This window comes from Siphateles boraxobius, unplaced genomic scaffold (assembly GCF_051911475.1).
Source record: "Siphateles boraxobius isolate OS27281-9 unplaced genomic scaffold, OSU_SipBor_1 6, whole genome shotgun sequence".
NCBI lineage: Eukaryota > Metazoa > Chordata > Actinopteri > Cypriniformes > Leuciscidae > Siphateles > Siphateles boraxobius.
In genome coordinates, this window is record NW_027509186.1 from 25,866,347 (window position 1) to 25,879,541 (window position 13,195).

General features: G+C 39.9%; 1 protein-coding gene across 1 annotated transcript; it reads right to left on the reverse strand.

Moving 5' to 3' along the window:
* Window positions 1–733: 733 nt before the first annotated feature.
* Window positions 734–13,111, reverse strand: sae1 (SUMO1 activating enzyme subunit 1). Its single transcript, XM_077208434.1, has 9 exons — window positions 11,647–13,111; window positions 11,251–11,362; window positions 10,816–10,989; window positions 5,906–6,051; window positions 5,730–5,829; window positions 5,511–5,616; window positions 3,922–4,066; window positions 2,450–2,519; window positions 734–1,094 (listed from the first exon to the last, which is right to left on the reverse strand). The coding sequence occupies exons 1-9, from the start codon at window positions 11,745–11,747 to the stop codon at window positions 1,002–1,004; spliced, it is 1,047 nt and encodes a 348-aa protein (XP_077064549.1). The 5' UTR covers window positions 11,748–13,111; the 3' UTR covers window positions 734–1,001.
* Window positions 13,112–13,195: the final 84 nt, after the last annotated feature.

Sequence of the window (13,195 nt, forward strand, 5' to 3'; positions counted from 1 at the left end):
AGGTTACGAGACTTGCTGCCACTCCCACTAAACACCGACTCAACCAGTCTGACCAGTCTCCTCATCTGATTCAGAATGACTCACCCACGCTGTTGTCATTAAAGGCTCACGTTAATTTGCCATTTAAGGCCTGAAGTCCTGATTTTGCATGTCTGCAGCACAGTCGCAACATCATGTGACCAAACACATGAGACACATTTAGTACTGTTTGTTCCGTTACATGAGGCCGTAGTTTCCTTAAGCATATGAATGGACTATCAATCATATTGAAAGTAACATTACGTTCTTTTGCATTCCTCTTTGCCTATAACTGGACGGGCAGGATCATTTCCTTCTTTGAAATCATAAAAATCAAAACATATGAGTGTCTACTTCCAGTAAATGACATACCTGGGCTGAGCTAATAAATGAACTTCCCGTTACGCACGTCACCCAAAAAAACCTACACCTGACAAGATACTTCAAAATACACCTCAGGCTTTCACTGCACAAGCATTAAAAAAATCACCCCGCCTCATTTCAGAGTGGGAATCGGATGATTTGTGTTGTTTAATTTTCTGAAATAAATGGCTCAAGGGAGTATTAGACATTTCTGCATTAATTTAAAATTCCCTTTAAAGTTGTTTGCTTCATTTGTTTTTGCAATTTAACATTGAAAAGAGATCTTAGGCAACACATTAGAGGAAATTATTGAAATCGATGACTTGAGAAGCACAAAACAATCCAAATCATGTTTATTTCCATTGGCCTTTTATTTATTTTTTATACAAAACGTAGAAATCACATAACCCTGCTGAAAAACATGTGCATGAATATTTAAGAGCGTGTGGACAAAATGTTCTAGTTGCTCTTGGCATCAGTCGGTGTGTGGCATACTGCTACACAAAGGTACCGTCCAAAAGACAGATTTTGATGCCTGCGGCCACTGGCAGAGGATAAATCCATGGTGTTTCGAGAGCACACATGCATTGCCACACATCTCTGTGTTCTCTGGGGGCCACTTATTTGGATCCGAAGTAGTCGACCACTCCGCTGCCCTTCAGGCCGTCGAAGAAGAAAAAGTTCCTGTGCGGAGCATCTCTCTGAGACAGCGCCTGTCAAACACATGCAAACAAATCTCCTTCAGGCACATGTGACGCCACAGACCTACAATTCTGTAATTAAGTGCTTTGATCGAATGCGTCGGACACATTCTCTGTTGTGGCGATGAAGACTGATGGGCGAGGGGCAGCGAGGAACAGAGAGCCATATGCGAATTGCAGCCTGTTTCATCATGCAGGGAGATGGCGAGACAGCCTGGCTTCACTCCACTGCCATGTGGGTTCAAGGCCTGCCCAGCCACCGCCTCCGAGACCATGGCGTTCACTCCATCACCCCACACAGCCCTTATCCCCAGCCTCACACAGACCCCACCGCATCCCGGCCAGGGCTATGACATCAGCCTCTAAGAGAGACATTGACGTTTATCATTTACTGTATTCCGTTCTGTGTAACTGGAATGGGTTTTTGTTTTTACATGGCCACGCAACAGGACATCCTCTTTATGTCCATAATCCAGGTGTAATTATCCGCTCTGGACTAAGTGATTACATCACTACGGTTTGTCTTATTTAATCTCGTTCAGTTTATGGAGTCATATGAGAAGATTTCAGCAGCTCTCCACTGGATTTCATCAGTGACCGGAATATTACCTCGTCATTTCTGGCATTTACACACTGTCAACAGATAAAACTTTTGGATTTAGCCCAGATTCTGATGGAGAGGGCAGCTGCCATACGCTTCTCCCTGTGCCTCATCAGAAAAGTCACTTTCGCAGCTAGTGAAAGCGGATGGTTCTGTGGATTTCATGTATAAATGGAACAATAAAAGTTACAGTAAACAAATCTGACTACAATCAAGTCTTTAGGCAGTATAAGGCCTGGGGATACCAGCATGGGGTCCTACCCAGATTGCTCTGGCCACTGCTCGTTTATGAGGTAGTAGGTACCCATCTCTACTGCGGAAAGGAAGATGAACAACAATTTGAGGAGATGGTTGGGTGTTCCGAAAAGCTTCTGCTCCATAGGCCTGTATAGCACAGACAGCAAGCAGCAGCTGCCAGTAAAATCATTGGTGATTGCAATGGCAGGCTATGATGCTGCGGGACAGTAAAGACGCAAGAGTATGTCAAGTGGACATTGAGGTTAGAAAAGGTCACAAGTGGTTAGCTGGCAGAGCATTGAGGGATGCGGAGGAACGCCTGCATCATGCTGACATCGCCGGGTTTAAATTTGACGAAACATCGAGGAAGGGGGTGCCATTTTGATAACCTACAGAAATGTAAACTCAACCAAGTTGGAAGAAGGTGTCTTGGGAGGACGAGGGGATAGCGATGTCAATGGCACACAGATGGTGCAGTGGGAGTACCTGTAACGTATTTTGCATAGATGTAAATAGATCAAAATCTCACCTTGACAATCTCTTGTCCAAGAACACCTCCGACTACAGCGCTCACTGGGGCCATCTCAGAGAAACAGTAACTGTGAGGAGAAAACACAAGCCTGATTTGTAGTTAACTTTGAGAGAAAATCACAAAGTGTAATTCAGTTTTTATGCGTAGCTTAGTATATCCGAACAGCTCAACGCATATACTCCATTTGATAGTGTGCGTGAACACAGGCGCTCGATACATGCACACTAGAAAGTTTCATCTTTGTCCATTGTCTGTGTTATTTCTCACCATAAGTTATAATTGATAAAAATGTCTTCTACTCATTTAAACTAAAGTTGCGTGTTTCCCTTAACCACTTTACACAACTAATTGCGCAAGCGAAACCTAACACAACTAATATGTTAAAAATAAAAAAATGCTAATATGTGACCTGAGATTTGCAGTTAGAAAAATCAGCCTATGCATGAGCAATACACGCGTACTATGATGTAACAAAATTATCACGCACAGAATGTAGGAATTAATATAATTATACGATTCTGACTTGTAAAAGCTTTCACGTCATGTAACCTTTGTGAATTTTCTGAGAGTTCCGACTTTCGAACGTTGTACCACTTGACCGTGGCAAATTTATTTTGCTGTTGATCGTGTTGACATAGAATCTCTTAAAACCCGAGTCAGAGGACGTGAACATCATGAGTTATTATCTCGTAATTACAGTAATTACAACATGGCATGAATGCCATGGATATGTATACGTAGATGCCACATTCGACTGTTCCAGACATGTCGCTGGTCCGCCATCTTGGTACGACCAACATTTCAGATGCTGTTGTCACTCACAGTAAAAACCAATGAGTTTTCCAAGATGCAACAACATTGTGCAGCCTCTGTTTGTAAAAAACGCAGAGATTTAAATTTCCAAAGAAATGGGGTAACCTTTCACAGCTGAGAATGTGTTGTTTTTTATATGCATTAACTCAATATTACCGGTTGTAAAACTATACTAACTTTCTAAAGTTTTTCAATTATAATGTTTGATAAACTAAATCCTATGGAAAACATCTGCTGTAGTCTATTGGACATATAGATATTCATACATGTGTATAACTATGGATGCAAACGCTGTCAACTGCTCTTGAGTGTTCATGTCGTTCCATTAAGGCAGATGGCTTACATATAGCGGCCCATAGAAACAGCTGCTAATGAAGCAATCTACGTATATGTCTATGGTGAATGCAGCATGTATACCCTAGTGAATTACACTTTGGGCTAAACTAAGAAGATCTACGCTACATTGCCTCTCCTTTTTTTCTTCTTCTTTTAAATGCCATGCCTGCCTGTGACTAGTTAAAAATAATTAATCTTTTAAAAACGCTTGCCTTTAGTTCCATTTCGTTGCACTTGGTCTACTTGGGAACCTGGTCAGGGTCTGGTGAACCTGAAACCAGACCTAACTATCTTTGTCAAGTTTCTGGGTCAGTAAATACCTGACAAAGGTGTTGGGGAGCAGCTCCGAGCTCAGGTCCATGGTTTCGAGAACATCATCGCGGATTTGCAAGAGCAGGTGAGAGTCCTCACCAAAGCTGTCTGGTTGAGGATCACGACCTTTATCTGTGCGAAACTTCAGAAGCACTGTTGGAGGAAGTAAGAGAAACTGAGTGGGGAAACTGAGTGGTTTTCCACATTAAAATAGGACATGAGTGGAGGAAAGACATGTTTGAAGATTTGTGCAGCATGTGAAAAGGCATTCAGCCCCTTTAGGCTATTTTCCAAAGTACCACTTCCCCTTTTTGACTGCCCACAAAGAACCTCAGCCCACTGCATTTCCACCTGGCAGCGAAGCACACACATATACATCAAAGAAACACACACCCACTCATTCATGTTATCTCCCTCTATCTGTCACATATATACAATTTCAAGTTTCATAGCTGAATTTCTTCATAGAATTTTCTCCAGATTGTGAAAACATCTGAGGGTTTGGAAAAAAAAATCATTGATGTAATAGTCGCACCACTGGGGTGATAAAACCTCAAATAAATCAGTGAGTTAAGACAGAGGAAACGGCTCTTCCTCAAAAGCTGTTTGAACTGTTGTGTAGCATTTTAGAGCACAGAAATGTATTCAAACTCTTGCTTCAGTGCACAAATAGGAAGTGTTATTTTATGTATTTAACCTCTTGCTTCAGTGCACAAATAGGAAGTGTTATTTTTTCCATAAATGTAATACTAGATGTACTAGAGGGAGGGGCGGAGGTGCAGTCAGAGTCTGTTATAATGATAGAGAGGTGTGGAGGTGGCATGTTTTGTTTTTGAGAGCCACTGCACATGACTGGCCATGGACAGCCTGTGATGGAAAATGAACCAGTCTCAGTGAGGACACCAGGTGAGCTCTAGTATAAAAAGAGAATTGTTGACTATAATTACACAGATCAGCAGGCCCTCCCCCTGATAACGGTATACAACAGACTGCAGGAAGAAACTGTAATGTATTCAGTCTCCTAAACAAACTGAACCACTTAAGGCCCTGTTTGCAACTGGTATCCATCTCGGTTGATACGATCACAAGTGGTCAGTAAAGCAATACAATGGAATACAATATAATATAATATGCTATAATATAATATAGAGCAAATCATCATATTAGAATGATTTCTGAAGGATCATGTGACACTGAAGACTGGAGTAATGATGATGAAAATGTAGCTTTGCCATCACAGGAATACATTACATTTTTAAATATATTGCAATAGAAAACACTTATTTTTAAATTATAATATTTCACAATATTATTGTTATTTTGATCGAATAAATGCAGCCTTGATGAGCATGAGAAACTTCTTGGCCCCAAACCCTTGAACAGTAACGTATATTTATGTTTTTTTCCAAATTGTTTCTATCCTACAGTTGTCTACAGACAGACATAAACTATTTTTTTTAATCTGGAATATAGTACGGACAATAAACCTGAAGATCAATCAGTAAATTCCACAATTTAGGAAGGAAACACCTATTTTCCCATTATTTTTATCAGATTAATTGAATTTTGAATGCATTTAAATAATCTGAAGGTGTACCTTGCAGAAGAAAGTAATCTGAAGGAATGCGCTTTAGGTTGCTTTTGGCTTTCTCATTTGTCCAGTCAACCTCCAGCGCTTCTTTGAGAGAGCAGAAACTGGCAGTCTACATAAAGAGAGATTGAGGGGAAAAGTTAAAGCATTAATTTAACTTTCAAAAGGATGTGAGAGAACACTGAAAATATAGTTTACAGACATCAAATCTACCAACACACCAACCTTTTTCACCATTGTAGTCTCACTGGGGTCGACTTTCGGTTTCTTTGCCTCAGGACCGTCATTGGCCTCATTAGACCCTTTCACCACTTTGGGCTTTTCTCTGGCAAGTTTGAATAGGAACATAGTTTTTTTCACACACAAATACAAACACTTTTCAGATACGTTTCCTGACTTACTCTACATAGTGATGCTCCTGGCCGAGGTCGGAGAACATGTATCCATGATAGCCAAACACGTCTCCACAGAAGACCTTAATATTCCTGGAGGCACACAGCTGGTCCACTCGCACCATGAGGTCTTTGGAGCACCTGGTCAGACAAATCTGAACAAAACAACATGCATTAATATGTGGTTGTTTTCAAACCAGTGAACTTGATGCATTCTTAAAACGCATCTTGCTAACAGAAATTGGAGGAACAAAAGTTTGGCAATGACCGACAACTGACCAGAACATTAGCACTCTTATCCAAGGTCCCAAACCTCTCACACCCTCCATTTTGGGTTTGAGATAAGAATGTGGTGGCGTATTAATACCCATCTAATATACCAATGGCATGTGCCACGATGCGTTAACTGGGTGTATCTTTAAGGACAGCTGAATCATCACTTTATCTACTGAATTGGGTTTGTTTACTATTTATTTTGGTTGTTTACTTCCCTTGTCATAAGACCATCTGTGACTTCATAACTTAAAGTACACCTGAAATGAACTGATTATCTAAGCAGGCCCTTTTGAAAAGATGTCCAAAGGTTACACAATCCACACCTGGGTATCAACAACACTTCTCAGAAATACTGTTGCAATGAAGTTGTGCCCTTAGGAGTAACACCTTCACTACTGTTCAAGTTCATCTGGGACATTATGAAACATGTGGTGAGACACTGTCTTTAGACACATTCTTCCTGTGAGCATTATGTGCCTCCAGGCAGCCAGACGACTCCAAAGAACACATCTTTATCAAGCAGTGACCTCTAGAGGATGCAAAAGAAGAAACAAATCATGCCACAATGAATGGAATATCAATCAGAGCTACCAGCATCTAACCATACGTCTCCGCTAGCTGTAACTTGGCATTACATGAGGTCAAATCTTTAATTCAGATTAAGTTATTGGCTTTAGTCCTTCAAACTGTACACCCCAGCCTACTATAAAAAACAAAACTAAAAAAACTAAAAATACACACAATAAAAGTATCATAAAAGTGGTCTATATGACTACATTCTATGATGGCTTTGTGTGAGGAACAGACTGAAATCTATGTTTATGGACAATTTCTAAGCACTTTTGCATTATTTTTGAAGAAATAAAAGGTCATGTGACTATAAATGTAATTATGGAAAAGGATGAACAGTACATTATTTTCCCCTTTTGTGTTCTACAGAAGAAAGTAAGTCATGCAGGTTTGGAACAACATGAGAGTGAGTGAATGATGACAGAACTATTATCTTTTTTTCCTCATCATGTAATGTCTTTGATGTTATAAATTTCCACTACATAAGAAAATAAATAATGCTTTTGTAAATAATTTATAATTAATCATGTTACATTTATATAGCGCTTTTCAGGGTCGGAGAACATGTATCCATGGTAGCCAAACATGTCTCCACAGAAGACCTTAATGTTTCTTGAGGCACACAGCTGGTCCTCAAAAATAAAGAGAATAAAAGATAAAAAGTGGAATATATGGCATACCAAGTTATAATTGAGATAAGTCGAAATTATTAAATAAGGGCTAAAGGATGGCATGCTAAGTCAAGCAAAAATTATGCCATACTAATTCGTAATTGACGAAACATACTAATTCGCAATCTAATTCAATACCCCTCCTTGAACTGCCACCTTATCGTAGTGGAGGGGTTTGAGTACCCAAACGATCCTATGTTGTCCGGGGCTTTAAGCCCCTGGTAGGATCTCCCAAGGCAAACAGGTCCTAGGTGACGGGTCAGACAAAGAGCGGTTCATAAACCCTTTATGTTACAAGCAAAAACAAGGACCGTGACGCCGCCCGCCATGGCGCAGCCGGGGCCCCACCCTGGAGCCAGGCCCAGGGTTTGGCCTTGCATTCGACCGCCTGGTGGCCGGGCCTCTCCCCATGGGGCCCTGCCGGACTCAGCCCGAAGGAGCGAAGTGGGGCCGCCCTCCCGTGGGCTCACCACCTGCAGGAGGGACCATAAGGGGCCGGTGCATAGTGGACAACCCAATCCCTGGACACGGAAACTAGCTTTAGGGATGTGGAACATCACCTCGCTGGCGGGGAAGGAGCCTGAGATTGTGCATGAGGTTGAAAGGTACCGACTAGAGAAATTTTGTTCCTCCAATTTCTGTTATCAAGATGTGTTTTAAGGATGCCACAAGTTCACTGGTTTAAAAACAACCACAAATTAATGCATGTTGTTTTGTTCAGATTTGTCTGACCAGATGCTCCAAAGACCTCATGGTGCGAGTGGACCAGCTGTGTGCCTTCAGGAATATTAAGGTCTTCTGTGGAGACGTGTTTGGCTATCATGGATACATGTTCTCCGACCTCGGCCAGGAGCATCACTAGGAGGAAGCAGAGGCCGAGGACTCGGAGGCGGACTCGTCCATCATCCAAGCTGAAGTCACCAAGGTAGTCAAGAAGCTCCTCGGTGGCAAGGCACCTGGGGTGGATGAGATCCGCCCTGAGTACCTCAAGTCTATGGATGTTCTGGGGCTGTCTTGGCTGACACGCCACTGCAACATCGCGCAGTGGTCGGGGACAGTACCTTTGGGCTGGCAGACCAGGGTGGTAGTCCCTCTTTTTAAGAAGGGGGACCGGAGAGTGTTCTCAGCCTCCCCAGGGAAAGTCTATGCCAGGGTACTGGAGAGGAGAATTCAGTCGATAGTAGAACTTCGGATTCAGGAGGAACAGTGCGGTTTTCGTCCCGGTCGTGGAAAACTGGACTAGCTCTATACCCTCTCCAGGTGCTGGAGGGTCCATGGGAGTTTGCCGAACCAATCCACGAGTGCTTTGTGTATTTGGAGAAGGCATTCGACTGTGTCCCTCGCGGCGTCCTGTGGAGGGTGCTCTGGAAGTATCGGGTCCGGGGCCCTTTGCTAAGGGCTGTCCGGTCCCCGTACGACCAGAGCAGGAGCTTGATTCGCATTGCCAGCAGTAAGTCAGACTTTTTCCCGGTGCATGTTGGACTCCGGCAGGGCTCCCCTTTGTCACTGGTTCTGTTCATAATTTTTACTCTCACTCAGAGTAGAGCCGCTGCTCCTCCACATTGAGAGGAGCCAACTGAGGTGGCTTGGGCATCTGTTCTGGATACCTCCTGGATGCCTTCTCTTCCGCACCGGGATGAGACCCCGGGGAAGACCTAGGACAGGCTGGAGGGATTATATCTCCCGGCTGGTCTGTAAAAAGCCTTGGTGTCCCCCCGGAAGAGCTGGAGGAAGTGTCAAGGAAGAGAGAAGTCTGGGCATCTCTGCTTAGACTGCTGCCCCCACGACCTAGCCCCGGATAAGCGGAAGATGATGATGATAATTCATAATTAAGATTATACATTTTAAATGATGACTTCATAACTAAAAATAATTATGTAACTTTATCATAATTATCTATATTTATATCTAACAACTTTATCTCATTATTGTGACTTTTTATATCATTAATATGAATATGTTTTTTTCTTATGTAGCAGAAATGGGCCTCCATAGATATAAATCACTTATTTGTGATTCTGAAAAACAACACCTGCACTAAAAATGCTTTGTATTTGTTGCACAAAACCTTCTAGTACCTGTTGTCTCAAATGATCTTTTCATGTATGTACAGGTCCAGACAATGAATTAATTCAGTGTATTGTTGGCAATCTCTTTACTAAACAACATGCGTTGTTTATTAGGAAATCGCATGTTAAAAAAAGACCACACATAAACAAGAGAAGACAAAGACATACACACACAATGTTTTCTGTGCACTTCTCAATGAAATATCAAGAGAAGCAGATGAAAGAGAATAGATGATGTTAAAACCCCATCCCCCTCCTCAGTCTGTGTCCAACCATCTCTTCCCCCTCCTCCTGAACTCTCTCTAGCACTCCCAGAGTGACAGTTCAGACAGCTCCCAGAAAGAGAGAAGTTGACTGATTTGTGCTTTGAACAAGGTATGTATTGTGACTGCATCTTCCACAGCCAACAACAGAGTCCTGATTTATAGAAAATATGGCCTGGAACATATAATTTGCTTGGAAAAGAGCACACGCTTAGAAAAGACCAAACTCAAAGAGTCAGATAAAAGTCTGTGCCTAGATCTGATGCTGGCTGTTCATAGATGGGTTCACGCTGAGGTTAAGGGGAAAATAAGGGAAAAAAGAAGATAACTATCCTAAAAAAATGATCAATTGTGTATAGTGACATCTACTGGACATGAAAGGCACAAAGGAAAACAATCTATCATTGATGAACCTCAATCACACCTGATAATGATGGTAATAAAAAAAATGTATGTTTATATTTGAATTAATTATTATAATTGTCCATTACTATATTCATAAAGTCAAATGGAATGAAAAAAAACATTTTATTTTTATTTTTGATGTTAAAATATCTTTGGAAACAATATCAAAAAGTTTAACTTAAAGCAAGGTAAACTATACAGCTGTTTAATAGGTAAAAAGTTATTTTATGTAAAATGCCTTTCTCTTCTTTTTTTCCCATACGTATTTTTCTTACTCCTGACATGTATAGTTATATGTACTCTTCTGTACGTTTTTTTCTTATTAAATTTCAACTAAAAAAAAATATCACACCTGATCCAACTTAAAATTACAGCAAGTCAAAAAGACAGTTCCTGTCCATCAAATTTTCCATAGAATTAATACATTTCTCATGGGATTTTTGTACAAAAAGATATATTGTAATATGTGCAATAAAGTTGCATAGCACATTTGGTCCAATGCTGTTTTGCATGATTTTATTCTATTTTGTTTACAATACACTTTTGTCTCTTAAATATTTGTTTGATGACCAATAATCAAATAGTAGTTTAGAATATGATAAAAGATTGTCCATCTGTCTTTTGTGTGCTTTAGGTTTGTCAAGTCTACAGATTCTGGCACCCACCGCATCAAACTGGAAGAAAAAGTCATCCGGCTTGCTTTCCACTGGATCGGTGTCTGCCTTCACTTCCACCATTGGGTTGAGGAACTGAGCTCTTTCCAAAGAGGCCCGAGCCTGGTTTTTTCCATCTGCATCCACAGGAATCAAGAACTGAGCACGTCTGGACTCCTCTGTCACCTAATTAATGGAAGTCATAGAAAATACCAATTAGTTAAGTAGTTGTTAAGGTGCTGTTATGAGCCTCAGCCACCATTCAATTTTATTGCATGTCTTTTCCATACAATAAACATGTATGACGACTTCTTGTCATTCTGCCTTACATCTCCTTTTCTGTTCCACAGTGGAAAAAAAGTCAGATTTGGAAGAATATGAATAAGAAGATAAGCGAATGATGATAGAATGATGTGAACTATCCCTTTATGTCAGTATAATTAATACCTGCTCATGGTCCAGGAGAGTTAGTCCTTTGACTCCGGCCAAAATAAGGTTCTTTGCTACTTCTGCTCCAAGTCCCCGGAGTCCAACAAGAAGTACACGTGATCCCCTAAGTCTGAAAATGCAACATTTATATACACGTCATATATTATGTTACATTATATTGTTTACTGTTTATGCACAACTAGATCAAAAATGAATTCGAGGGGAGGCCCATTTTTGTTTTGTTTGCAACTATTTTTGTTTCATACAAAAAGCACGAATGTGAAACATACACAAATAATGCGTTTGAAATGTTTAGGATTTTTGCAAGAGGATTATTCTTAAACTTGCAAATCTCTTATAATAATAACATGAACACGTTTGTTTTTTATGTAAGTTATCGAGTTGTCCACAAACCTCTTTTGAGCATCCAGACCCCAGAGGCGAATCTGACGATCATATTGTGCAGCCTCCTCCTCGCTGATAATATTGTCTTCTTTTTCGATGGTATCAATCATTTCAAAATATTTCCGTTTTTAATAATAAGTTGTAAGAAATTACCTGAGAGGTCAGCTTGAATATTGTACGCTCTGTTTTTTCCACTGCCAATTCAATGGGATAGAAGTGCCGCTTCGTAAAGGCGCACAATGATGACGTGTGAGTTGGGCAAAAGCGCCAGATTCAGAGCACAACAATGGACATGGATACACTCTAAAGCTTTTAAATACATCACACAATGTATTGAATACATGTTTGAATTATTTTTAATTCAAATTAAACGATTGTGCACTGTGTACATCCCTGACTTCTTTTTTTAAAACATGTCCTCCATAGAAATAGTAAAGAATATGGTTTCCTTTTTCTTTTTATCCAAATAGCATTGTGTTATAATCTACTTACATATAAATAAAACATAAGTCTCTTTATAACATTGACTCATAAATCACATTAGAATTCAAAGAATAAAGTGTCTTTTTTATTTTTAAACATTCTCAAAGAATTATTCAATGTCAATATATATATGAAGATCTAACTTGATTTTAATTTTAATCTAAATTTAACAGTATAATCTACAAAATAGTAATAGTCTTAACCTTATAGAGAGATAAAATATAATATGTTTATTGGAATATAGCTACATACCTGTTCATATCATTAAATGATTGTTTCCAGGCGAATGAGTAATTGAGGCTACATTCAATTAAATATTTTAGTCTATAAGAAACTGATATTTTAATCCAAGAACATGTAGTTTAATGTAGGGTGGGATATATCTATTTATGGACATAATGCCCCCAGGGCAGGAACTTTTAAAAAGTTTAAAATCAGTTTTACACCAAGCCAATACTATTTCATGTTACAGAACATTCATCATAGCCTTTTATTCTGGACTATACATAATTTATATTTCAAGAACAGTTGATCGTGTCACAGAGTCAATAAGCATTTCAGAATGACTGTGTTGCAGTTTACTGGCGATTTAAAGCAATGGTTCACAACCATGGGTCCAGGGCCCGAACCAAACTCCAAAGGAGCCCCAGGCTAGAATGACTTATTTAAATTATTGTTACCATTACTATCATTAATTTTAATAATACTATTAATACAGGTTAGTAAAAAATCTTTCTTTATTAAAATAAAAAATAAAAAGCAGCATGTAATAAAGAAACTGAAATATGTTAAAAATATTTGTATTATTATTGAATAATCTGGAGTCACAAAAATATTGTGATTACACATATATATATTCAAAAATAATGTATTGTTCCTCATGGCCCCATCGGTCATTTCCGTGACAGACGACGTCATGACTCACGTACGATAAGCCCGTCCCCTTCTCCTCGGAGAAGAAGCGTCGCCATTTTAAGTGAATGAGTTTCATTTCACATCGCAACTGTAGGACGGAGAACCTCAGGAACGTTTTCAACCTGTTTCTCTTTTAAACTGTTAGTGGGGAATTGACTAC

What these genes read in the sequence shown, in the direction of transcription:
- sae1 (XM_077208434.1), bottom strand. Translation starts at nt 11,747, where the DNA reads ATGATTGATACCATCGAAAAAGAAGACAATATTATCAGCGAGGAGGAG. An exon ending in GGTCTGGATGCTCAAAAGAG is followed by an intron (nt 11,363 to 11,646) that starts GTTTGTGGACAA and finishes TTGCATTTTCAG; the next exon opens with ACTTAGGGGATCACGTGTAC. An exon ending in CTCCCCAACACCTTTGTCAG is followed by an intron (nt 2,520 to 3,921) that starts GTATTTACTGAC and finishes TTCTCCTCACAG; the next exon opens with TTACTGTTTCTCTGAGATGG.